The sequence below is a fragment of the Accipiter gentilis genome, chromosome Z, assembly GCF_929443795.1.
Source record: "Accipiter gentilis chromosome Z, bAccGen1.1, whole genome shotgun sequence".
Classification (NCBI taxonomy): Eukaryota; Metazoa; Chordata; class Aves; order Accipitriformes; family Accipitridae; genus Astur; species Astur gentilis.
The window spans coordinates 61,616,173-61,643,841 of NC_064919.1; the positions used below are offsets into that span (position 1 = coordinate 61,616,173).

Consider the following 27,669-nt stretch of genomic DNA (forward strand, 5'->3'; position numbering starts at 1 on the left):
CAGCTGATGCAGTTTTGATGACTCCCGCTAATAACTTTTATCTCTGCAAAGATTTGTGTGTACTAGCAACAATTTTGTTTTCTTAGAATGGAACAATCTCTGAAGAAGAGAGAGACGTCTACGAGGAGCTGCTGACACAAGCTGAGATTCAAGGCAATATCAATAAGATAAACAGTAAGCTATTCTGGATCCTTACAGAAGTGTGCACGTAACACATGATCTCCCAGATTCCAGCTGAACATGACTTGAATCCACATGAACAAACAAAATGTTTCTGTGGAAACTTTATGAAATATACAGAAGTAACTAATGTCTGTCTACAACAGCTTTTTCTTGCTGCTCCTTCTTTACTAATCTTTGGGGGGGTTTAACATCTGTGTGTGTGGTTTTTGTTGTAAGGATTCCTCAGTTCAGAATCAAATAATTCGTTGCCTGCTCTGTTTCCTTATGTTTGAGTTCCTTTTGTGTGCAGAATACTGTAAATTTTGTCCCCCTCTTCTATATAGAGCCAAAATTCATTCTTAAGCTTCCAGTTAGCTGTGGTCGAACTGCTCCCACAGAGGCTCGCACAGAGCCAGACTCCCTTTGTAGGACTGGTCTTGAAATAGATAATCCTCTGCTGGGTAAAGATTACCACCCTCGCTGGCTTTTATAACAAGTGAGATGCTGACAGCAATGGACTACTTCTTCACAAAAACGTATTTGCTGTTTTATAAGCATTGTTTTCATTTCAGTTCACATAGCTTTAGTCCAAGTGAATGAGGCTATTGACCGGCAAGATGAAGTGGCACTGATGGCAGGTTTGAACCGTCCTGCTCTGAGCCTATTTGAAGTTCTGCCGCAAAATTCCTCATGGTACCTATTGCAATTGTGTGATTCTAAAGAACAGAAAATGCAGGTAATTTAATGGAACAGATACTACACATCAGTTTGCATTTCTTAGCTGATCTTAATCCAGAGAAATTGCTTTTATCTGCCTTCAGAATCACTTACGAAACAGTTTTACAAAGGTTTTAGAATAACTACTGTACTAATTGACACCAGAGAAGCTGCATTTGCTCTAAAGAGCATGATGCCCTTGTAAGTAGTTACTAAGATACAAGATGAAATTTTGAGATATAGCATGCAACCCCTAATACTATGTTTGTTTTGAAAACAAGTTATAACTTGAGTACAACAAAAGGTAATATTGAATCATTAACAGCAAATGAGAGTCAGTTGGGTTTTAAGAAGAAAACCCATCATTTTGAGAAAGATGAAAATCACAGGGACAGATTAATGCTGTGTTTACTGTGACATTGTATTTGATGCACAGGGGATAGTACAATCAAATCCTAATGTCCTGTCAAAGGGATTTTATCCATTATCTCCCATCAAACTTAAAAGCATAATTAAATCTTTTTTTCTGATCTGTTAGATAGCAGGGGTTCCAAATATGCTCGACAAAAGTGAAATACAGAAAGAAGTTAGTGTTGCCAATGCGGAAGCTGAGGCTCACAAGCTTAGTGAGTAACTGTTTTAATACTCATTCTTTACCATCACCGTTTAATTATGTTAAGCTGATTAATTGAATCTACCATTTCTTGTGCGTAAACAAGGTTTCTTAAACTGAAACCATATGTGTTGCATTTTATTTTCGTAACTGTTCATCTCGGTGTCACAATTGCCAAGTCACCAATCTGTGCTGCATTGGATATACCCTTATCTAAGGTAGCTAATGCTTTTTTCTTTGAATAACTTGAGCCACTGGTAAACACATTGGCTAAAACCGAAGACAATGCATGGCTTGATGGCTTGAACAAATATTTATTAGTGCAGTATTAATTCTCACTGGGGAGCAATGACCATCCTTGTAGAATTAAAATAGAATGATCACATGGAAAAATAAAAATAGAATTATCACATGGAAGAATATTTTGAAATCACATCACAGAGGAAAATTATTCTCACTTTTAGGCACACATATCTATATCTGACCTGTTCTTAGCCTACTAAGAATGTCACAAGATAAAAGTTATAGTTTGTAAAAAATATAGTTAAGGGGGATCTAAATTTGCAGTGCATGTATTCCTGCTTTTGACTGGGAACTTCTCTGCTAGGAAGTTCAGCTTTGGTTAAAATGCTGTCGTTTCATGCTACATCTGGGCATGGCTTAGTGGCTGTTTTGTCTCTGGTATTATTTCCAATGCTTTGAATCCAGGGTGATTGCTTTCTTAATGTGACTTAAAGGCTGTACGGTGAGGTCAACATAAGCCAGAAGATAAGTTTGACTTGCTACCTCAAATGTTACTTTATTTTAGATTGGTTAGGCATGGTAAGCAGTACTTTCTCTAAAAGAGTTGTTCCTTGGTAAAGGAAATTAGAAGGAAAATGTGGTGTATGAAAAGCCGTAACAGCAATCTGGAGAGCAACTTGTTTCTTATGTTTGGTTTGAAAAGGAAAAAATAGTGGTTTTGTTACTGGAATATGAACAATGCAAAGTGTGTTTTGCAAGTTGCATGTTCAGTTCCTGAATTAGAAATCAGTAGGTTGGTTATTAACTAGAGAGCTCTTCTAGTCCATTAGTGGACTCTGACTCTTTTCCTCTTTGGTCTTTTCTCTAAAAAAAGCGTGAACGCTGTAGCTTTGAGAACCTTTTCTTTTTCTAACCTCAGGAATAACCAATAGACAGAGCCATCAAGCACAACATGGCCCCATATGACTATGCTTCAGAGCAATTGAGATGAGAGAGAAGGGGCTTGTTTACGTGGTCCTTGTTACTTAGGTTTTCAAAGTCTCTGTGTTGTAATAGTAAGGTCTGAGTGTCGCTGCTTATGTGAACTCTGGATGGTGTGTGCTGTACAAGCAGTCCTGTACAGACTTGAGCAGTTAGTGGTGACTAAAAGCATTTCCTGGATAATAATATACAGAAAAGCCATAAGATAAGGTAGAGGAGGTAGGGGTTATTTTGCTGATGGAAATGACACTTAGGTAATGTCATTCTTTACTCTGTCTCATGCACTCTAACCTTCAAGGTTGTTTCCTTTTGTGCAAGACAAGAGCAGTCCCTTGTACAACATGTTCCTGGGTGCGTCCTGGCCTGGGTTTCTCCAGAGTTGGCTCCTTCAGGTGTGCAATTACAGTGGCTGTGACTAAGCTAAGGTGTGTTTCAAGGGTTTTGCAGCTGCCCAAGTGGGAAGTGTTTTTCAGCATTTTTCTGCTGGGGTTCAAACTTCTGCTGAAGTCAGTTCAGCAATAAGCAAAACAGGCGAGTTGTTTAGGTACCGAAAAGGGTTATGCTCATACTCCTTTATGGTAGTCTGTTTAATTTGAAATTTGAGCTGTAGAGAAGGGGATAATATCTAGATGGCAGTGCTTGTGAGGACTGATCTTCCACCCTGTTAGACAAACAAACGGGTGCTGGCATGCAGAGGAAGTCCTAGAAGCTGTAGCATGTGGTTTTCCATCAGTTCAGCTACTGAAAATCTCAATCCCCCAATGCATTTGGCTGATTTCTACCAGGCCTCCTGAAAATGAACAATAAAAATTTTGTTGATGTTGCAGGACAGGCTCATCCTAGCTAGCTAAGTCCTACCAAAAGGAGGAGGCAAGGGAGGAAACATGGTGCAGGAGGGGAGTGTTTGGGGGGAAGCAAGACTGAGGAGCTGCAGCTGATGTACCCAGCAGTACCTGCCACAAGCAAACCCAGGAGGGATGTTAGGTCTTTCTCTGTGCTAGGATGGGGTCAGCTCTTTGTTTCGGGTTAAAAGTACAATAAGCAGTCTCTAATATCTTAAAGTCCAGAAACCTTAAATTGTTCCAGTCATTTATTTGCTGCATACCTTTGAATAGACACTGTTTTTAAAACATTCAGTAGTTCTGTCTTCAATAATCTCACACAAATATGTTTCTTCTCTAATGACAGCAAATTATACTCTCTGGAATAGCCTAACTGCCATCTACATGGCATAAAAAGCAAATGGCATATGAAAATTAATAGGCTTTTCTTTCCCTGCTGTTCTCTAGAACTTATAGCAGTTGACAATATCAATACTGCAATTCGTAACAGTGATCCTAGTAAAACACTGGTTGCACTGATGAAACCGGAGGCGCAGCTGCCTGTTGTTCACTCATTTGCTGCTGCTGTCTATCAGACTGAGCTGTTCAACCTCCAACAACAGAATGCTGTGGTAAGAGTGAAAAGCTTACAAACTGCTCACTGATGTTATGTAGTCAAACCACAAAAGAGCACAAACATAGCATGTTGTTGTGTTAAATGAGACTTAATTCTCTTGCCATGGTGTTATGTATTGCATGAATGGTTTTCCTTGAATAGGCAATATTGAATCACAGAATTTGTTTCTTGACATACTTTGCTCTGGCTGAGCTCTTGTGTTGCAACAAATCAACTGTCATTTTTTTAATTGTTGCATGCTCTTAATGAAAAACTCTGTTTTATATATTGTGTAGAAAAGTAATCCCCTGCTATGAGGGTAAGACCAGAATAGATGGGATTGTGGGGCAAAAGAATGAAAGGCTCAAGGTGTAGCAAACCCAGTAAACTCTATCACCAGTGTTGTTTTAATCTGATATGCCCGTGACTAGGAAATTTGCCAGGCTTTTTAAGTCAAGTCCATCTCCTTGATGGTATCTAGACTGTGTAACTTAAATTTGTTACACTGCTTATTTAGCTTCCTGACTGCAATACATTATTGTCCTACAGAACTACCTGGCACACGATGAACTGTTTATTGCAGTAGAAATGTTGTCAGCTGTTGTGTTGCTAAACCAGGCCTTGGAAAATAAGGACATCCTAATGATAAAGAATCATCTCAGAAACCCATGCATTGGCTTCAATAATCTGGAAGAGGAAAGCTTTCAACGGTAAAGGTTCATTTTGTCTTGGCTGAGTGAGACATGGCAACTTCTGCAAAAAGGATAAGTAGGCATTTTATTAGGTGGGCTCTCCTGTGTTGTGGTTATGAAGCCGAAATAGCTGCAAGATAAACATCTGTGTTATAAATTAATAAAGGATAATGTGACAATTGCTGAACTAGTTGTGTAACTTTAAGTAATCGCACAGCCTCAGATGTTTGAAGGCAGAGGATGTGTGAGGTGCAGGGAAAATATCCTCAGAAAGTAAACATTAAGATCTGACAAGAATTTTTGCAGACACTAAAACGTGAACCAACTGCAGCTGGAAACTGTTAATCAGTAACCTCTCTGCAATTCTGAAAGAAGATCTTTGGAATGAGGTAGTGTTTAATGCCTTAAGCTCCAGGAAGTCCCTTAAAACAAGGCTGACCCCTTTTTTGCCTGAGAATTGCAAAGGTCTGAAAAATGTAGCACAGTCCTGCTTGCTAAAAAGCAGAGTGTAACACTGTGCACATGTGCATGTTTAACACTAAATTATAGCCTTCACTCAGCTGCCAGCTGCTTGCATTGCTATGTGCCTGACTGGTCACAGCCATGTGTTGCTACTTCTGTGCTCTTTTGTGTACCTGCAAAAAATATCAGGCCAAATTATGATTTGTAAGACCTGAGCCCCTGGCATGTGGGGGAGAGTGTGGGGGCATGGGCTGGTTCTTGCCTCTCTGTCACAGCTGGTGGAAACCTCCATCTGCTGCTGGGAGGCATTACTAGGCAAAAGCGACAGTAGTGGCTGAAGATCTTCACCAGGCTTCCAGGGGACATGAGTCTGAAAGTGGCCCTCGCTAGGTGTCTCAAAGCTGGAGGGAGGGCAGTCGGGATAGGAATAAGAGGCCAGTGTTTTGGTTAGAGGGAGCAGAATGCCATAAGGTGGAGCAAAATTATTCTGCCACTTGGGCTCTGCTAATGTGAGGTGGTGCTTGTGGGCAAGAGAAGCAATGTTATACAGAAATGGGCCCCAAAGTGTCCCAAGTGCAGCTTTTTTGGCTGGTGTTACTGTGACCTGATCTTTAGATTAAGCTGCCAGTCAATACAAATGAAATTCTAGGAATTAGTTGGAATAGAGAATAAAATAGAGTTCTATTATGCCATTGTGTAAATCTGTGCTGCCAACCATATGTTGAATATTGCAGGAAGCTTTGACTGCACAATACCAGAAGGAATACAGTAGAGCTAGAAAAAGTTCAGTGAGGGAGATGGTGTTCAGTGGCTTTGTACCAGAAGAGATTAACTTGTTAGGAATGTGTTTCCTAGAAGAGAGAATATAGGGGAAATATGACAGAGGTCTGCAAAAGTTAATGATGTGGGGAAGGCTAATAAAAGTTGCCAGCTTCTCTTATAACTTCAGTTTTTATTTTTTTATGAGAATTGGAGTGAGAAAAGGTTGGACACGATCAAATATCAAGTTTAAAATTTACATAAGGAACTGCCATCTCACAAAACACTTAAATAGTGGGAGTCATTCCTCCAGAATATATAAGATTTCAAATTAGAGTTGATAAATTAATGGAGCACAGCATTATTGGCAACTACCAAAGTGATACGTAACCTCTAGTTCAGGAAGCCCTTAAATGCAGGCTGTTGAATGCTGGAAAGGCAAATCAGAGCAGGATTTATCTGTAGCACCATACAGCAAAGCGTACGTCCAGTGTGTGTATTACCATCATCCCACGTTGCCAAGAAAAGTGCTCCGAACTAGTGTACGGGGCCATTTTTTCAGATCATGAAATGCATGTGTAGAACCAGCAAGGCAGCTTGCATGTCTGTATTATTTCTGGCAAGAGATGAGTTTGTCTGAAATTCATTGAAAAAAATACTAGGCACTAAGTGGTGGATGATACATCTGACTAATTCTTTACGGCAGTTTCTTGTATATGAAGTACACTTCTGTATTTTATATCTTCTTGTAGTTATGCTGATACACTATTGTCTATTAAGTCAGAGGCTTCATCTCAAGGCCAAGATTATTTAAGCTGGAATGATATCCAGAACTGCATTGACATGGTTACTATGCAAATTCAAGAAGAAAATGAAAGTAAGTAATTCTTCCTCTACCTTGCCCACAGAGATGGTAGTCTCATCCTTGGTACATAAAATTCTGTGCTGAATGGCCTTGTACAGACACTCTTCAAGAGAGAAAAGCATTAAATAATTTTGAATGCCTGTTGGTCTTTAAGTCTCCTTGAATTATTCCTGGTTATGTTATGGCTGGTTGAAAGATATCATAGGGTGCCTGCCTTCTGTGATGCTGAAAAAAATGCCATGGTTCTGCCCACTTGTCAGTATCTTTCAGTATTTGCACTGGATGGTCTCACTTTGGGGATTTTGCAGAAATTGTAAGCAAAAAGCATATTAGGGGACAGTGGAAGAAATTACAGGCAGTGTCCTGTGGAAAAGAGTTTTTTAATGTTAAACTATTTCCAAGCCCTTGTTTTTCACAAGGCAGCTGGTAAGAGGTTATGCAGTGCAACTATCTGTCCTGCTTTCCTTTTAGGTAACCTGATTTCCCATCTGAGAGTAGCTTCTTATTCCCACTTTGCCTAATATAAATGGATTTAGAGGTTATTTTTGAAGCTGAATGTAACTGTATTGCCCTAAAAGTGTGGTGTTGCAGTAAACATGATAGCTCGTCATTTGGGCTTCAAAAATGCTAAAGGATTAAGTTTATCCACTGAAACAGAAGTATGGTGGGGTTTTGTTGTTTGTTTGGTTTTTTTTTTTAAACTAAAATTTGAGGCTGTTGAGTTATGCCTGATTTGCTGGAGCAAGAAAGGAGAGGGCAGCTTTCAGACTGCTTGCCATTTAGGAAGCAGTCAAATATAATTTGAGAGCCTTTGTAAGATGCAGGCTGTTTCCAGTGTGTGTGCCCTTCATGCGTGGTGCATGTGCCCTTCCTGCACTGTCATTGGTGTCATGCGTGCTACTGTTTCATACTGGTAAAGGAAGGTTTCTATTACAGAAATACTAAAACTGGATTGTTCCTTCCTAAATCTAGTCAAGTGGTTGCCGCGGACCCTCGCGGTTTGCTCACAATGTGTGCCCTCCAGCCTGGTGGGATGCTGATCAGTTCGTTTGACTGACACAATCACTTTTTTGTCTGAATCTCTGCAGTCACTAGAAGTTGAAACAGGCCTTAAGAAAGGTGGTCTTGCGCTAGGAGAGTCAGTATTTAGTATTAAAAAAGTTGCACTTAGTTTCAGTGACACTGGCTTCTGGCCAGCGATGGTTATTTGGGGCAGAGAGGAGAGGAAGAAGGGTGGCCTCTGTTTGCATAAGCAAGCCTGCATGTCTGCATGGCCCCTCTTTGGTAGCACCCCAGAAAATTGCTCATTTCCAAAGCCTTATGAGGACATGGATCTGTGACCCCGCCAGCTGGGCTTTCGTGGGTCTGGGAGAGACTTGGTGAGAGATGATCCACTGCCAGCAGGTATGCAACCCCTCACAGGAGATGGGGAAGCCCTTGGCTGGTGCCCTTCTGGGGTGGCTTTAGGCAGAAAGTAGCCTGAGCAGCACATTTCAGCACCATTTGGGGGTAGGAGGAAATAAGATGTTGAGACCACTGTGAAGAAAATGAGTTAGAGGTTTTATTAAATACAATGGGCCATGTTACTTGCTGACTGAAGTCCTGAGTGCCACTAGTCTGAACAATCAAGTGATTTCTCGTAAGGTCAACATTATCAGATTGGTTATTTAAGGTGAAATTTAAAAAATGAGGTTAAGTTGCAATGTAATGCAGTAGCTGAGGGGTCAGTATGTTTGTATTTGTCCAAATCAGGGTTTCAAGTAATCTGGTCTGAAATCACCTGAAAATAAGTCTTTCAGCACTGTAAGCCAATATGTAGGTAAACATATTTAGATGGGATGCCCAACCTTTCCTTAAGCTTCATGTAGATACTCCTGTCCTGAAAGTAGGGAAGTCTGGTTTTGGTTTTTTTGGTAGGATAAATTTGATTTTTATAAGATGTAGGTTCAGATGAACCAATAAGAGTGGCAGAAAGGAAAACTGTATAACTTAATATCTTCACATGAGTTTTTGAGGAAAAATAATTTAAATTCAGCTTCTGTTGCTGCCTCTGCTTCTTGTTACTTGATTTTTCTGTTCTTCATGTTACTGCTTTGTTTGTACCTCATATCGGATAAGTTACATCTTTCTTTCATAACTATGTCTTTAATAACTTTTCTGTTTCACAGGAATCATTGCAGTTGGCCACATTAATGAAGCAATTGACCAAGGAAATCCTGAGAAAACTCTAGAAGCCCTCCTGTTGCCTACAGCGAAGCTGCAAGATGTGAGACCAGTAAATGCAAGGCATTATCAGGATGTTCTGTACCACGCCAAAGCACAGAAATGCAAGGTTAGAGCCTTAACTGTTGCTGTTTGTCAGAACTGAAATGCTAGTTCTTTCCACTTATATGTGTGTCCTTGTACTGTTCCCCTGATGTTCGGATTAACTGTGCCAATGGGGTTGTAAATAAGCCAATGACAACAAACTGGCACTAAGTAATTTTCCGCTACAACTTATTCTGACTGGCAAAAGGGATTAATTCTCGATGTATTAAGACATATTCTGCGTATGTGTCACTACTGACTTGACATAACCTTGCTTCATTTTTAATTCTATTAGGTCACTGCAGCTATTACAAACCGAGGGCAGCAGCAGCCCTGACATAGTTATGAATTTGTGCAAGGATCTCGTTACTAGACTGTGTCAGGCAGGTAGTTACAATATGGATGCGACTTGAGGCTCTTGCCAGAAAGGAGTCATAGTCATGCTGAAGTCATGGTGTTCCTTAACAAACCTCTGGAAAGTACTTTGAGGAGCCTTAGTTGCTTAAATCTGGTGTTTTATAATAGTGGAGTTTTTACGTAGTTCTGGCTTTATCATGCAACAACAAACTGGCTGTCTTGTATGTGCCTTCAGTTTAAACTTATCTCAGCAGGCTATTGCTATCTGCTTCCCCAAAAGCAGCGTCCTGGTTAGCATCACAGCTCAGGGAAGCATAAACAAAGATCAGCCTAACAGCTTGTAGGATGTGACTGAACACAAGATTAACTAAAGCTACTAGCACAGCACTTAAGATGTCCAGTGTTTGGAAAAGACGCTTACAATTCACATGTGTTCCTAAAGTAATATGGTCAGCTGGAGAAAGCCACTGAACTTCAGCTTGTAGAAATATCTTCCAGCTATCTTGCCACCTTGCCTGTGGAAACAGTGTGTTTCCACAATCCACCATCAGAGCTTTCAAAAGCCGTTTGCACATCTCAGCTTCTTGGGTTCCCAGGTAAGGACTGGTTTCACTGAGCCCTGGATCCTGAAAAACTGACTACTTTACCAGTCCTGGAAGGGCCAGGGCTGGCATTCGCATGCAGAGAGTGTCCACCACGTGGGTGGTGGCTGCACAGCGTTGGGCTGGGACGTGCCAGACCCTTTGTGCACGCGTAGGGAGCTGGGATGTCCCCGAGGCAGAGACCTGCAGCCCACAGGTGCCCGGGGGGCTGCACAGAGCAGCCCTGCCCTGGCTTGCTCCTGCTGCCTGCCGCTGCACTCCCTGGGTGGGTGCAAACCCGGTGCCTACTCCTGTCCCCGTGTGAATGTGCTGGTAGGAAACAAGCGGGCGTCTCCAAGTTTTGGAACAAAAGCTGTGCAATCTCTTTGAAATCTTCTTGTTCAAAAATTTGTGATGTTCCTAGAGGCTTCCGCTGGCCTTTCTCTCCTGAGATATTTTGTCTCTGCAGTCCTTTGACAGCTACTGAAAATATCCCATCTGTAAACAGGACCACTGCTCCTGTTTAGGAAGAGAGCAAGACATTGTACTAAATGTGCTCCCAAGAGAAATATTCAGATGCATTAATCTGACTTACTCTCTATGCCGGTTAGTTACACAGACATCACCGTTCCTTAGGTAAAGGTATGATTTGGACTGAACTTTCCTTAAAAAAAAAGAAACCCAAACACAATTGAAAAGATCGTGCAATGACTAAATTCTGTCTATTTCCCACTCTTTGAGCCCTGTTTAGAAAGCAGATCTGCCTTTAATTGTATTTAGCATGTTTTAAGAGTGAGCCATGGCAAAAGGAAGTATTTGATTTACAAGGATCAGACAGGTCTGCCTGTGAACTTCCTGTGTTCCCCAGTGTCTGGAAAAACATATCGGTCAAACCTGTTTGCTTATTCTAACCAGCCTGCTGTCACGTCCCTGTAGCTGTGGTAGCTTTGGGAAAGTAGAGTCTGCACCCAAATCTCCCAGTACCCGTTACAGGTCTTAATCTCAGATCACACCTACTTGTTCCTTGCTTGAAATTGAAAATGCAAACCTGGGAATTTATTTATTCCTGTAATCTTAAACCACAGCTTCTAACAGTTCTCAAGGCCATTTCAAACCAAGTGTATTCAGGTTCCAGGGAAGGGAGACCCTGTGTTGAGGGAGTGTATTGGATACATGAGAAGTTAAACAGATGTGCCAAACTCTGAAATGGTTCCTGTGTTATTTGATTTTTTTTTGAGTGATAGGCACACAGGTTTTACAGTTAGGTCCACGCTTTTTGTATTTACAATAGTTGTATAACTGATTATTTTAAAGTTATCTTTAAAATCTGTTCTTGTTCAAGTTGAGGTAATGGCATGATTAAAACTAACTTCAATTAGGAGCAAGAAGAAATTGAAAAGGGGAAGTCTTCCCAGGATGCAAATTCCTTGAAGACATTTTCCAGTGCAAATGATTTTATTTAAGTAAAGTTTTTTACAATAGTCCTGTAAAAAAAAAAAAAAAAAATTTTTTTTTTTTTTTTTTTTTTGTAAAACATCTTTTCTCACTGACTTACACACTGCAGTTACAAATACAAATGCACTAACCACTGAGCTCATTTTGTAGGAACTTACAGTTAGTATATATGTAGCTCTTGAGTTTCCATAAATGTAAAAGCTGACCCTTTGCTTTATTAATGTGGACAATCAATCACAACTAGCTTCAGTATTTGTAACCCTAGGTGTTTCCTGTGAGGATGTGGAAATAGAGAATACTACAAAATAGCTTCCCTGTTTTGCTTACCAAGCAAGAATAATACGTGCCTGGATTCACACTGATAAGGATTAGCTCCCAGCAATCCTCATGCGCTAGAGGAGTGCAGGCACTGAGGAAGTGGAAGAACAAGTCTGCAATGCAAAGCTGGTTAAGCAGCCTTATAGGAGATGCTGCCTTGGAAGTGTCAGGCTCCATGTCTAGAGCTATAGATTTACTGCTGTTAAACATATAGGGACTCTGGCTCTTTATTTCCAACATCCAGGGCAGTATTTGCTCTTGGCTATGTGACAGGGAGCTTCTGCAAAGCTCAACAGCTCCCAGGCATGTAGAAAGCACTTTTACTTGTTCACATTTCCACTGTGCCAAAAACTTGTTTTCATATCGGTGTTCCTGCAGTGATTGTGGGCTGAGAGCTAATTTGAAGTATTTGGAAATCATGAATGGACCTAAAAGTACCGTTCAGCTATTGATCCCTCTTCTGGTGTTTGGAGGCTGTGGTGACTGATATCCTGGTTTCTTCTCCATGGCCATAAAAGTGATCTTCTCAGAAGGAAATGGAGGTGCAGAGCCAGTTCCCTGAATCTACGTACACCAGATGTTGCAATACGAGTGACAGAATTATAGAGCTAGAAAAGTGTATTTTTGAAGATATTTCTTGTGTGGTGTGTGGAAGGAAGTAAATTTTACTGAGATTGTGGGGGGTTTTAACACTTTTTAATTTTTTAAGTTTAATTGTTGCACTTGAGGTTTGTTGCTGCCTGGGTTAATGCTATACAAAATCATAATTCCCATAATATAAATATAGAAATAAATTCATTTTTCCCTGGATATTTTAACCATTGTTAGATAAATATTGGATTGACTTCTAATTTTTGACATCAGAAAATAAAGGAAAGGATCAAGACAACTGTTTAAGCTGCTAAGGCATAAAGCAATTAGGTAAAAAGAATACAACCCATCTGTGTTGTAATAGTAGTAGTTGATGTGATGGATAATAAGGATAATATTGCTCGGCACAAAGCAAACAGCAAAGATGGTAAGGATCAAAAGACTGACTTTAACGTACCAGAACCATTCATGAGTCTTAAGTGTTCGTATAATTGAGACATAGCAAAAAACAATAGTTGCAAGAGGTATTAAAAACCCAAAGATAGCTAAAGAAATATAGTAGTAGAACTGGAAGGAAGATATTGTTTCACAGGCATTGTGCACATCATGGCAGGTAAAAATGTCCAGTTGTTTCACGTAATAGCTTTGCTGCATTATGCAAAGTGGAAGCATGTACAAGAAAACGATGGTCCACACGGTAGCGCAGACTGCGATGGCATAGGCACGTTTTGGCAGGCTCTTGTAGGTAAAGGGGTGAACGATGGCCACGTAGCGGCTGACGCTGATGCATGTGAGCAGCAGAATGGAGCAGTACATGTTCCCGTAAAACACCACAGTGGTAGTTCGACACATGATTTCCCCAAAAATCCAGTTGTTCCCATTGATGTGGTATGCTATTTTGAAGGGCAGCATGATGCAGAAGAGCAGATCTGAAACTGCCAAGTTTGTGTAGAGGATGGCAGTGCACACTGACCGGATCCTGAAGAGCAGCATCCACAAAATGATGGCATTAGACGGTACACCCAATAAAACAGCACTGAGGTAGATGGCGGGTATTAGCTTGGTGCTCAGAGAACTGGTCAGGTACTCCACTGTGGTATTGTTCACTTCTGTTAAAGTGGAGTCATTTGACTTTTTTGAAGAGCATTTCTGTTCTGTGATATGGATGGTCGTTGTCTCCCCTTCTATAGCATAAGGGGGGATGTAATCATAGTCTCTTGCTGAAATTCCACGGAAAGTCTTTATAAGAGACACTGTTTTAATTGCAGAGCCATTCAGTGAAAATTCCGAAGCTTAAAAAAAAAAGTTAAAATTGTTAAAAAGGATAAACTACTGGATTAGCAATATAATTCACCTTCAGGTATAGAGAAAGGTAAACATCTCCATGTGAAAAACAATATAAGTTTAAAAGATTTGGTGGCATTCTCCTTTGCTTTAGTTGTTCATACCAAATGTACTCAAGGACAATCTTCACTTTGTCATCTCACACCCAACCTTGAAAATTTAGCATGAATTTAGCATCAGGATGATCTTTCTGCATTTTGCATGCTTTTAGTAATCTTTGGCAAAAAAAATACCAGACACTTGTGGAATGTTTGTCACCTGTAGAGTGTTTTTTCCCAGTAGTAGCAATGTTGGTAATTCATCATATAAACGGAAGCCTTGGTCTAGACTTGATCAGAATTTCCAAAGCAAACAGCGGTACTATCCTTGTCACTTCACAGATGAAATGCATGACTGCAAAAGATGCAAAAAGCACTGTCTTGCCTAATACAGGCTGAACCTTTCAAATTAGAAAGTTGACATAACCTTCAATTTTTTGGTCTCGCGTATCAAACTAATGTTATTTTTCAGCTTCGGACTAAAGCAAACCAGGTCTTTTCAGCTTCTCATACATGAGGAAGGGCAGTCAGTCTTGAGAACTGAAAACAAATGCTTGGACTGATATTAGATCAAATTTATTGGTAACCTTTTCATGCAGCAGGAAAATTTTCCGTGAGTAAATACTGTTAGCATGTGGGCAAAGCCAATGATGCCACTTTTATTAACGTGTTCCTTACACATTCTGTTGCTCAGTCTTTAGTAGAGAACTTTGTAGAGACACTGACATATCCAGATAAAGAACAAATGTGTTCAAAATACTTTCTAAAATCATATGTTGCAAAATAGATTTTGCAGAATAAACAGCTGTGTAATTAATATTGTCATTTAAAATTTTTCTTAGCTGTGTTTAATGCAGAAAGACTTAGTGTAAAGCTTAAAGCATGCATCTTGAAACTGGAATTCAGAAGCAAACTCAAATTTGGATGAAAACATGTGCGTTTTTCTTTTACTCTTCCATACTGGAATAAAATATGGAAAATGGTTTTATCAGTGCTTACTGGCAGACTTATGGTAGAATGTTTTGAAATGATAGTTAGTAGACTGCATCCCTTTTAGTAATTTTCTGGGCGGTTAATCCAGAACATGAATTTTAGTCACTCTTTAAAAGACATATATGTGCATGCATGCATATGTGTGTGTGTATATATATAAAACAACTTTGAAAAATAAGTTTTGTTTGAAAACGGCTTTAATTCTAGTGATTTAAAAAAAAATGGGCAGCTTATTTGATTATTTCCTTCGGTTATTTTTGTCACAATAGTTATCTGAGCATTTCCTTCTAATAGCACCATCTGTGGTCATAATTCTGTTGAACATTTTAATGCAGAAAGAACAAGACTCTACAGGTTTAAGATTATCATATCACTACAGAAATACTAGAGAGAATACGAGTCCTCAGTAAGCACAGAAAGATCCCTTAAATAAAATTCCTTATAGAAAGTGACTCTGGGGAGGTAAGGTGTCGCTGAAATGGAAGAATAAAAATCTGCCTTAAGTGAGACTTCCTAGACTATAGTTTTCTGTAAGCATGCGTGTACAACCCATTCAAGCTGGTGAAGTGTCAACACTATCAAAAAGGAATAGATACAGAAAGGAGGACTCACCTGTTGTGAAAAGACTGGAGGTAAGAGTGAGCAGTCCAGTGAAAACCAGTATCTTCATTGTAGTACGTGATATCCAGCTAGCCAAACAACGACGCTGCTCTAGTTCATCTCAAAAGGTGTTTTGTGGGGGATTTTTTTCCCCTCTGTAAGGGACTAAAGAATGATTGATCTGTCCTCCAGAAGCATCCTGTAGGCATGAGGTTTACGGTAAGGAGCTAGTTTGTTCTTTGTCTACTACAGCAAGAGGGTGTGACGTATCCAAATATGCACACATGACTCAGTTTCAGCCTCTGCCCAACACAGAGATAAAATTGCTTTACAGCAGCAGTTTAACTCCTAATTTACCACGAGCCTGAAGCCAATGTGGGGGGGTGGGGGGGATCTACTGCAATTTGTACATACAGCTATTTGAGGGTAAAAAAAGGTGTTTTCTGGAAAAATCAAAGGGTACGTTTAGTAAATCCTGAAGGGTCTCATCCACAATCCGAAATGACGTGTTGCTGAACTCTGTACCTTTCTCAAGGAAGAAGCCAGCCTTGGAGAAGAGTGTGGTGATCTCAGTTTAGCAAATGCAAAGGTGAAAGCAAGCCACACACAGAAACATGCCTTAAGAAAACTGTGCTCTGCTTTTGCCTTGTACCTCCCTACCAACTGTTAGCTGTCTGTGTTCCTTCGATCCAGCTGCTGGCTCTGCTCGGACAGTTCCCACCCCTCCACGGCCTGCAGCCTCTAAAACCTTTCCCCTATTTTCATCTAGTGTTTTGTTGATCCCTTCCTTTTTCTCTGCCTTTTTTTTTTTTTTTTTTTTTTTTTTTTTCCCTTCCTTGAATGACAAATAACAACAGCTTGCTTCAGCAGACAAAATTAGCCCAAGTCTCAGTCTGGCTTCCAAGCTAGCAGTGAGGCTCGGTATAAGCTGTACTTGGCTCCAGAGCAGTATTTGTGTCTGTTTTTGTATTTAGTGTGTAAAAGCTGGACGCCAGATAAGGAATTCTTTTCAGTTTCTCAATCCGTTTCTCAAAATCATCAGCTTTAGTTTGGGAATTTAGTATACACTCTCCCAAGTATTAACTTTAACTTTCTTCTTAGAAAAACTTTTGGTGTGTCTCCACTGTTATGCGATTGCCTGACACTACTTGATTTATTTAGATATTCTGCTACCTTGTTTACATATATGGTTCAAACTGAAGAGTCTGTCTTTAGGGTTTTTTAACCCTGTCTTCTCTTTGTAATTTCTGCAGATAACAGAATTGTTGGATTTTTGGCCTGGAGTTGGGTGCAAAACCAGGGATATTCATTGTGAAGCTGGTTCTTTGTCCACACTGTTTTAGCTTGAAAGAGTTCCTGGCTTGGTTTTTTTTTTTCCTGAAGTATTTCTGTGTATATACTCCTAGATCTTTATCGAATACATTCCAATTTCTCTCATCATTAGTCTATTATAGACCTGGCACTCCTCTTTCCTCTTCAGAATGAATTTTGTTGCCCCACCTACTTCATTACATTTTAAATGTCACTTTAGCTCCAAAACCCTATTTTCTCAGCTGAAGTGTTGGTTCACCTGTGAACCTCGGCAGCCAGAGCAGGGCTGGTTGGTGAGGATGCTGAGCCCCCTTCCCTGCACCTTCTATTTTGATTTGGGTTTAACGCCATGCATTGATAGCCTGTAGGAATAGTGAGACCTGCTCTGCTGTTTAATTCCTGAAACACTTGCCACCTGAGCTAAGTCATCATTACTAAAGCTGAGCTGTCTTTCTCTGATAGTTTTTGCTGTTATTTTCTAATGTAATGTGTATTCAGCTGTACATGTGGATCCTTTCCAAATAAGGGATTCTGAAACAAACCAGCCTTCTGCAGTCTTCTGCTTTGGCACCTTTATGCAGCTATCACAAGTGCTGCCTGATAATGTGTGGTTTTACTTGACAGTCAGATTATTTGGCTACACATCATGGAAATGAAAACATTTCCAGCTTTGCTCAAAATTTTTATTGATCTTTAGCAGGATAGTGTCTTCTATACATGAAAACTTACAGAGCTTTGTATTTGAACAGGAGCTTGTTCAAGTCGGTAAATAAAATATGAACGTGTTTTGTTGCTGATTTTAAACAGTCAAATTCTTTTTAGTGTCTAAGGGGTTTGCAATAATAGATTGTATGTTGGAGCTCCATCAGTACATTCAGACAACTTTTGTTATAATTCAGTTTTTTCAAGGCTTTTCTCTATCTTTTTTCCAGGAATCCCAAGATGAATCAGAGCTTCTGTGGCTGGATGAAATACAAAAGGGAATCAGTGATGCCAATAACAATATAAAAGAAGCAGCAATCTGTAAGCATTAACCTGCACCTGCATTGCTCTTGTTTTTATTAGTCTTGAAAAGCTGAAATTGGTAATTTATTTCTTCCACTTCAGGGAAGTGTAGCAGCCCTTTAAATACATCAAAAGAAATGAATGCGTGTTCTTTATCATACTGAAATGAGGGTGACTTAGATCTCCAGGGGTGGTATTGGTTTTATCTAAAGTGGTAATCCTTAAGGCTTGGCTAATAATTTAGTGGATTTGGTTATATAGGTTAACATCATGACCAAGATTTCTAGTGTCAGTATATCTTCACATAGCTGGTGAAACAGAAGCATATGTGAATGAGAAGGAATATACTGTTCAGGAGATTATTTTGCTTATGTAAGACTAAAATTTTGATGCATGTTTTAAGAGCGAATTCTTATATGTTCACAACTTTGATTATTCCTATTTTATTATAATGCCTTCTATTAAGTGCTAACAAAAAAAAAAAAATAGGGACATGTTAACTTTAAAAGTAGTGTCAAAAGAGCACTCGGGCTTTTGGGGGAAATGCATGCTCTTCCAATCTGTAAAGAAGAGGAAATCTGTAAGAAAAAAGCTGAGGCTTGTCAGAGCATTTTGTACTGGATGCACTCAACTTCTGTCAAAGTTTGGATTGAATATAATTATTTACATATTATGAATATTTTTTAAAAATTAACTTGAGCAAGTAATGGAGAAGCAAAAGTAGCTGGGTGTATGGGGCACTCTGGAGAGCAGGGTGACACCCCTACCTGTTCCTGCCTGGGGCCAGCACAGACCAGCCGAGGCTGTTAGCCTGGCATTGGGTATTGGTGCACCTTCTGCTTGACTTGGCTTTGGTGAGTCAGTGTCGCCTTCTTTTGCACCCTAAGAGCTTGTGAATACAACTGCTGAAGTAGGTGCATTCCTGCAGTGCTGCACTCAGCTTTCGTTAGTGCAGTGCAGCAGCCTGTTTACTTATGGGCAGGCTATGTCAGTAGTTAGTGCTTGGGAAGTTGTGGGTGGAAGAAAACAAACACAGCTAGCTATTACAAAATCTTCTACCCCTGCTACAGAAACATTGCATTTAGTGTTACTGTTACTTTAGAAATTATTTAATCAATTAACACTCTTAATGTAACCAGTCGGATACACTGAAGACACTTGAAGCATTTTTGAGTCATGCGTCTGCAGTGAAAAGCACCCGACTTGTGTTTTCTGAGATGGGGTCACACACATACACGTTGTCCCAAAGGAGCTCTTGTACTCAGGAGTGCTGATACCTTCTTTTGTGGACAAAACTGGCTTCCCATCAATGCTACCTAGAGGCATGAGGAAATATCTGAGCGTAGAGAAGGGAAGGAAATGCATCGCTTATGAACAGATGTAAGTTAAAGCTAAAGAGCAACTTGAAAACATCCTTGTTTGTGTCCACTGGTGTAAAAGCATTAAGAATATACCTCATAAATAGCCCGCAGAAATTAGCACAGCATTATCCATATACCAATACCACACAATGTTGCTAATGATAGGCCACTGCTCCAGCTTCATCCACAAGCTAGGTGTAGTAAAAGCTTTTCATATGATCTGTGTTTGTAGTAAATGCACAGCTCTTCACAATCAAGGATGATCAGTAGAACTGTTTTAACAAGTCACTTGTGGAAATAACTGCTAATCTCCTGTACTCTGCCCTCTGGGTTGAAAGGAAGCAGTGTCAGCACAGCACATTCTTCAGAAAAGCTCTAAGATTTTTGCGGCTAAAAACTGAGATTTAAAATTTCCCCACGGCACAGAACCTGATACTTCCTATAAGAAACACATCCTGACTCAGGAAGTTAGTGTTTTGTGTACATGTAGTCTAAACTTAAAGTTTAGTTTGATCACAACTTGGAAATGAACTTCTATTCTGATCTATCCTAGAGATGCTATTTTAAAAAGGCAAACAACTCCCCATGTCCCACTCCAAAACTTTTACAAGGCAGCCAAAGATTTATTTTTCAGTCAGAACAAAGTGTATTTTTGAGATTGCTGCAGTAATGGCAATAAACTAAGCACCAAAATAAGAGAAGGTACCGGCCGCTCTACTGAAACAGTCTCGATTCCTTCCAAACTAGTTTTTGTGCCTTTTATAAATATTAAATACTACCATATTAAAATTCTAAAAGGCTTTTACAAACTGTCTTCCCTGTCAGTGAAGGACTCTGTATCTTCATTTAGGAAGACGTGTTCAGTAAATGCTGGTGTGCTTCCTAATTCTTTGTGTTGTTTGCTGTGCAGTTTGCATTGCCTTGCTTCATTTCTTGAATCAGTCCAACCATTGTACTCCTTATCTAAGTGGAGAACAAAATGAGGTTGGCCAAATATCAGCTGTATAGCTTTCAGGAATAGACAGAAATACTGACCTTAGTCTTGCACAGGAAGAGTCCATCTGTCAAAGCAGGATCTGTTATGAGAGAGTCCATGTTATAGGAAAAAGATGATCTTTGGCCCTGTTGAGAGGTCAGGCTTATCACACTAGACAGCTGCATCTTTGCGTATCACAGCTGTTTGAAGGGAGGATGGGTATGGAAAAGAGCCCTTCAGAGTGTGGTCTGGCCCTGGCATCCCAACTGCTGCAGTGGCAGACTGGAGCCCACAGTTCTCCTGCACCTAAGGATGGCTAAGGCCTGTTTAACTTGTAATTTTACAGGGTTCACATGGCCCTTCTTTAGAGCAACAGCTGCAGTACTAATTGCTAGCTCTTCAATGAAAATAATAATTTCTGTTGAATTGGATTTTTTCCCTACTAAATATTTTTCTTACATTTTCCTTCAAAAATAAAAGCATAATTAATTAAAAGATGAGGAAAAGCCAGGCAGCAGGGGTACCTCTACAGAAACAACTCTCAGCTAGGTTGTGTGCTCTTTTGTCTTTATAACAATAGCTTCCAGCACCTGTAAGCATAGGATGAAAAGGAGGAAGAAAAGCATTCAAATACTGGTGACCACAGTCGATGAAACTCATGGGACTGTGTATGGATAGGGCTGAGCCCCTAAAGCCAGCTGGGCCAGCGGCAGCAAGCTGGTAATGTGTGGCTTTCCAGTTTTTCCCTGCTTCCTTGCTGCTGAGGCCGGATACCTGAGCATCGCGATACCACAGCTGCATTACGAAGTTATTTCTAGTCTCGTGGGGAGCACGTGCATGCTTGGTAGGGGTCTGTTTCAAAGCACAGAAAAATAGCAGGATGCTATCTGGTAGAAATGCAGATGGTGGTGGTGGTGTGGTATTGTGTGTTCACTTTGTTTCTCAGCTGGCTGGCTGCCAAGGTATTTGGAGATTGATCTATTATTGTCTAGCCAAAGTTACCCATTCCACCTTAGTTGAACTAACCACAAAGAAAAACTTTCTCTTGCTGAAATGCTCTCCTGCTAGCTCAGCCTCATGCAGTGCCTTCTGTATGTAGGCTCCTCATAGTGAGCACCTTTTGGGTCAGCTCTGTGTAGGCAGGGCACTGAGTGTGGGGAGGGACCTTTTTTGTATTGATCTGGATATACACAAGAGAAGGAAAAGTGTTTGATGTTTCAGCATGAAGTGCAGCTGTGGGATGCAAAGGTAGCCAGGTACACTTAAACCAGTATATAATGTATATTTGCTAGCCATATGTCTGTTTGGTTGTTCTTCTGTGCATAGATCTTGAATTTAGATGTGAAGGAACACCATTAAAGACCACAAGAGCAGTTTCTAAAGCAGCATATACCTCTAGTTTGTAAGGCACTTTGAAGTGGTGTGTGCTGCTATATGCTGTCAGGTACGGTGGTATCAACTCCTTCTGTGATGGCGGGACCTGCACAAAGCAAAGGACACTTATGAAGTCCTGAATCAGATTATGGGTAATGTCATACAACCTCAAGTTTGAACATGCTTCACAGCATCACCTCTCAGGGCACTTTTGTGACCTAGAAGCAAAAGCGGCACCTCTGGCAAACTTTAGGGCATGAATTTGCTGCATCAGCTTTAAACAAGCTCCCAGGGGGTGAGGACAAGAAAGGGTTGCTTCAGGATCCCAACTAGGATGCTGTTAGTGTTGCAAGACTTTGCTCAAGGCAATCAGTTTTTATTCCCATTTTGTACAGTAGAAGTGAATGTTTACTGCTTGTAACCTAATGACCTCATGCATCTCTAGAAGGCTCCCTAGTGATCAGCAGATGATGGCCTGTCTGTTAGGGCAGGCTGAGTGGGGGGTACCTGCTGTCCTCAACTTCTACCCTGGTGTCATCTGGTGTGTCTCTTGATGGGGGAGCAGCTATGCCCTCAGACCGCTCTCAGTTGTGCTGTAGCTGCATCCCAGCCTGGGTGGAGTGCACACTTTCTATCTAACAAGCTTGCTGTTCTCTGAAATACTTGTCCTTACAAGCATGAAGGAGGCTGCATACGAGCAAAGCACTGAATTGCTGTGTATGTCATGTTGTCTGTGTGTGCCAGCCTTAGAAGTCCATTATCAAAGTTGTTGGAGGCTAGAATTGTGGGTATGTAGAGTACAAACCACTCAATTTTCTATGTCATTATTTTACCCTAGTGGCTGTTGGAACATCAATGATTAACAAGAGCTTGGAGAAGGGTGATTCACAGCCAGTCCTGATGATACTGCAGTCCAAGTTTGGATTACGAGTCATTCCTGAGTGTGCTGAAACCTATTTCAGGAACCTCTCTGAAGCCAAGAACCTGAAAACTGTAGAAGGTAAAAACCTTCCTGAACAGGACAGTTCTACGTCTCCATATCACTGAGGCAACTGGAAAACTAGCACAGAAGGCTTACCTAAAATCACTGTAAACTGAGGAAGACAGTTGCTGGTTTTAAATCTTTTGAGAAATGTTATACTTGCCCAAGTGCTTTTTACATGATGAACTGTTGCACACATCATCCAGACCACAGTACAGGCTAAGAAATGAGTCTAGCTATTTCCAGAGTCTAGCTAAGACTTTCTAGAGCCTCAAACTAGCCTCTGAGTGAATTTAGGGCAGCTTCTCTGCTGTCAATACACTAGTCCATCCTCTCAGAAAACCATATTACTCTCCCATTTTTCTCTTTTTTATCTGTTACCAGATGCAGAGAAGGGTTAGGCTGCAGGCTTCAGCCTTACATGTTACTGTCAAAGATCAAGCTAGGCTCTGCCAGAGTGTCCATGGCCCATTTATGGTCCTTGTGCATTGCCAGAGCAGCAGGTATTAGCAAAAGCTGGTGCCAGAATCTGCCCATAGCAAGACAATGGGATGTTTTGTCATGTTAGAGCTGCAAGCTGGTGATAGCTAATGCAGCCAAGATTAGCTAACAATTTAAAAAAAAAAAAGTTCCCGTCAATGTAGTACGCTTTCTTCAGTAGATGGGCTTGTTTCATCCTGCAACATGAGTTTTGAGAGGGCATTTTGCACAACTGACCGTATCAGCTTTACCTTCAGGCCTTTTGTCCATGAGGAAATGAGGCTTTTCCTGCCTGTCAGGATACAGCCTTGTTTACCAAAGCACTAAACAAGACAATGATGTGGATATAGGAAATGTCCTGTGTGAGCTAAGTGTCAATAAGGCCAGCATTTGGCCAGAAGACAAGAACAATATTTTTTTATAAATATTCTTAGTTCCATTTATGTGAGTGATGGTGGAAGACATAGCACACACTGTTTCAGGAGCAAGCACTAACTTGGCAGGTTGGAGTTTAGAGAAGCCAGCAGTGGATCTGTGCTAACCTCGTAGCTGTTTCATTCTAGAAGAATGATCCTGATCCCCCTAACAGGATATTCTGAAAACATCCTTACTACAAACTGGCCAAGATATGTAGTGGCTTTGCATGTAAAATGGCTTTGTAGCAAAGGTAGACATGGGAAATGGGTAGGGAGAGCTATAATTTTTCAGTGTAACAGGGCATAAATGTGTACTAATGGTATGTATTGGGTTTAGGTTTTAATGAAAGTCCATGGATTAAACTTATAATGAAAAACATGTATGATTACTATTACAACGTGGAAACTGAGGAAGGTACCTGTGTCACCCCTGAAGGAGTTGTACCAAAAACTTCATGGTTAACTGGTGAAGAAATCCAGGTAGGTGGCTGAAACATTTGCTTTTATTGCAAATGCAGCATAAACATTTGAGAGAGAGAGCAAGGCATGGCAATATTAGGGGAAGAGGCTGTGCTGGGTGACACTGAAGATCACTTTAGTTCAGTATCTGCTTCTGACAAGAGCAGCAACTTAAGTCTAAGCAGACAGTGATAGCACAGCATCCTGCCTGATGTCTGACAATAATTCAGGGTTTTCCTAACTGGAATTTATAGCATTTCTTTAAATGGCCACCAGCAGACACTGATGGAGGAAAGTCTGATTGCTTTCATATCCTTTTATATCATTTGGACTTTGTATTGGCCTATGACAAGGAATTTCATGATGTAATTGGGGGCAGGTGGAAGCACCGTTTCATGTTTAAACCTAATTATCTGACAGTATTCTTGTATCTTCAAGTTCAATAGGATGAGTGTGATACTTAAACTCCCTTATTGTAGAAGTTTTGTGTTAGCATGAAATATAACTTGGAACAAAGTAGATCACACAAGCTTCTGCACAATTTGGTTTTTTTTATTATGATGCAGCCCATCTAGGTTACAGGTTTACTCTGCTGTACAAACAGCTCAAGTCATAGTGTAGGTCCTTCTGAAATTCTGACTGCAGCAATACTTGAGTGTGCTTCTCTGTAGAGAGCTCCCCAATTCAGTTAGTATGTCTTGGTGTCTGACTTCTGAAAAAAACTTATAAGTATTAGGAAAGCAGAACACTCTTAAAGCATAAAAAAACCTCTCTCAAACTAGCATATCCAGCTGAATAACTGAGGCTTGAAAGCAGTTCAGTTACCTGTCATGTAAAATTCAGTGGTAGCAAAATAGCTCATCCTTCATACTGATTAAAATCTAGGGGTAAATCAGAGGGGCTTGGGTAGGATGAATATAAGCTGTACAGAGGATGGAGAGAATACAGACCAAATTCCAGGATGGTTTTGGCTTGAGGTTTTTTGCTTTTAAATCACCTTTTAAAAATCACCTTTTTCTATGATCTCTTAACAGAGCATTGTTGGGCAAGTTACAACAGATTACAATCGAGAGCAGCTGTGGCTTGCAAATGAAAGTCTGATTGTTCAGCTGCAAGCCCGAGCAAGGGGATTCTTAGTCAGAAAAAATTATCAGGAGAGAAAAGCATACCTTCAAAACCAGGAACCATCTGCCATCAAAATACAGGTATTGTTCTAGAACAAGAAGGTAACATGACTTGGGCAGCTTTCTGCATGCGACAGTTGATGTGGCTGATTACTACCACTGATACAATCCTCAAATAGATCTGTCTCCCTGTTTTCATTAGCAGCAGTTCAAACGTCTACATCTGCAAATATGTTCTTGTCCTTGTTGGAGTAATTGTGCTTTTAAATAGCAAATATCCAGTTTTTAAAGAATGGATCATGCCCATCTTCAGTCTTGAGTTACTTCAGTGGGAGAAGCTCAGAAATACGTAGCCCTGGCTTTATCCTGAGGTGCTCAAGTTTTGAGTGGTACACCTAATTATGCACAGGACAAGATCAGAAGATATTTGTTGAGTATTGAAGCAAAAATTCCTTGGCAAAGCATGACTTAAGAAATACATTCCTTTCTGGACTATCCCTACTTGGAAGTGGTTTGCCTCTGCTCCATGAAGTCATAGCTGGGTAGGGAGTGGCAGCCGCCCTGGTGTTCTCAGGCTCTGGCAGTATTTCTTGGATACCTTTTGTATGCTGAACTCCAAAAGGAGTATAAAGGAAACTTTATGCTGAGGGTGTGATCACTGACAAATGCATGCACACTGGTTTTAAACGGTGAAATGGCCACCTCCTGTTAGAAGCAATTTATTCCAGCCTTGAAAAACAACCAATCAATACCCCACCCCCACCCACCCCCCAACTTATAGAAGAATGCACAACTGATTTTTTTTAGTTTAGAGTAACTTAATTTAACAATTCAGCAGCTATCATTGGGATTGGCTTTTCATTTTCTGGCATGGTGTCTGAGCCCAGTACAGGACTGTACTGTTCTTTGAGAAATTCAGGGTCTGTGAACAGGTTCCAAAATATGGAGAAATGTATGTAAATGAAGTTGTTCTCTGATTGTGTTCTATGGGCATTAAAATATAAATGACTTGTGAAAAGAAAACAAGTAGAGGACAAGGCTGGTGTCACTGGTTGGATAGAGATGAAAGGCAAAATATGGTAAAGGCAGTGAGAGTTTGTGTTATCCCTGTTGTTGGGTTCCTTGACAAAAGTTTCCTTCTGAGCTAGCAAAGGGGGTGCCAAGTGAGGGGACTGAGAGGTTATCTGTGGTACAAGATGATCCTGAGTGACTCTGGAAGACCAGAGACTTGGGAAGGAGTTCAGGCCAAGAACAATGGGGGTTCAGCTAGGTAGGGGACAGCTTTTGGATGCAATGGGCAAGAGCTGGCAGATTCTTCCCTGTGTGGGATGAAGCCAGTGACTGGGATGCTAAAGGATGTGGGTGTAGTGGTGATAAGAGTAAGGACGGTTTCAGGGGAGGGAAGGAAATGGCATTGGACAACAAAATGTTTGTGCCGAGATTGGCCAAAATTAACATGAAATGTATCAGTGCACCTTAAAAATATAGAGGCAAGCTTACTTATACCTTAGTTATCTTTTTGCCACAATGGCAGTTTTTCTCTACAAGATAAACACTGTTAATGATTTTAGTGTATGCATGTAGATTTTAATAAATGTTAGTTTCTTATTAATAATAATGATCTCCTGCCTTTTGTAAAATAGGCTTTCTGGAAAGGATTCAAACAAAGGAAAAGCTATGTTGACAGATTAAAGGTGCTTCAAGGCAACGTTGCTGCTATTGTTAAGGTAAGATCCCACTGTGTTTTGGGGCCTGATGCTTTATCCCTTGGCTTGGTCCTCCACCACCTGGGAATCAGAGACTAGGAACACAAACTGGATGGTCTTATGGTCTAGAAATCTGCATGGCATTGGAAGTTCTTTAAATGACAACTTAAGGAAATTGCTTCTTGAAAGCTCTGTGTTTGACTTCTACTAGGCTGTGCTGAACTTGGCTGGCTCATAATAGAGATTTCCTTATGTTTCCCTTTCCATAATACTAAATTAGAAAATATTTGAGCTGACAGTGTGTTATTATTCCATTAAAACCTGTCAAATCTATCTGAAAAGTTCACTTTTGAGATGCTAATGGGATACTATGTCATGAGTAGATCATAGATCGCAGATGGGATATTGATCTCCTGTCTCTGAAGGAGACTGGTTTACAACTGAGAGCTGAGACATGAAGGTAGAAATTACTTCCAAAGATAATACTACATGTGGGTGGTAGAGCCTTGAACTCAACTTGCTATTTCAGTTGAAGCCCATTAATCTGGTCACTGGACTGTGAGAGCCCAGTACAGTCACCTATGGCCCCAAGCATATGAGAACAGCATGCCTGCTGAAGAGAACTGTCAGAAGCGACTTTAAAACACATGTGCACAACAATTTGTGGAGTATCTGTTAAGTTTTTGTTTAATTTTACTTAATTTTCAGATTCAGTCATGGGTCAAAATGTGGCTAGCAAAGAGAGCTTATAGGAAACGGCTGCAATATTTCAAGGATCATGTAAGTCCTTTTTCTCCATTTTGAACATGAAGCATTAAAATAGGGTAATATGACTGCATGTTAAAATAGGGTGATATGACTGCACGGGCAGTTTTGGGAACCTCAGGAAAGAGGGTGCAGGTTCTGCAGTGTGTTGCTGAGCAGAGATGTGTCATAACTAGATTCCTTTGCCTAATCTTT

General features: G+C 40.4%; 2 protein-coding genes across 7 annotated transcripts in view; one reads left to right on the forward strand and one right to left on the reverse strand.

Annotated features, from left to right (window-relative positions):
- Positions 1–27,669, forward strand: part of IQGAP2 (IQ motif containing GTPase activating protein 2) — a 131,370-nt gene that overhangs the window by 82,356 nt on the left and 21,345 nt on the right. For 3 of the 6 annotated variants that reach the window (XM_049794660.1, XM_049794661.1, XM_049794662.1), the window contains 13 exons: positions 87–174; positions 735–898; positions 1,418–1,505; positions 4,006–4,169; positions 4,703–4,863; positions 6,819–6,943; positions 9,100–9,263; positions 17,759–17,849; positions 22,381–22,542; positions 23,758–23,900; positions 24,914–25,084; positions 26,647–26,730; positions 27,418–27,489. In XM_049794660.1, the coding sequence (XP_049650617.1) occupies positions 87–174; positions 735–898; positions 1,418–1,505; positions 4,006–4,169; positions 4,703–4,863; positions 6,819–6,943; positions 9,100–9,263; positions 17,759–17,849; positions 22,381–22,542; positions 23,758–23,900; positions 24,914–25,084; positions 26,647–26,730; positions 27,418–27,489 (1,677 nt within the window). The remainder of the gene's footprint in view (positions 1–86; positions 175–734; positions 899–1,417; positions 1,506–4,005; positions 4,170–4,702; positions 4,864–6,818; positions 6,944–9,099; positions 9,264–17,758; positions 17,850–22,380; positions 22,543–23,757; positions 23,901–24,913; positions 25,085–26,646; positions 26,731–27,417; positions 27,490–27,669) is intronic. The other 3 variants (XM_049794663.1, XM_049794664.1, XM_049794665.1) reach the window with 3 other exon arrangements.
- F2RL2 (coagulation factor II thrombin receptor like 2) lies at positions 11,779–15,714 on the reverse strand. The gene is made up of 2 exons (XM_049794668.1): positions 15,528–15,714; positions 11,779–13,832 (listed from the first exon to the last, which is right to left on the reverse strand). Exons 1-2 carry the CDS (start codon positions 15,583–15,585, stop codon positions 12,745–12,747), a joined length of 1,146 nt encoding a protein of 381 aa, XP_049650625.1. The 5' UTR covers positions 15,586–15,714; the 3' UTR covers positions 11,779–12,744.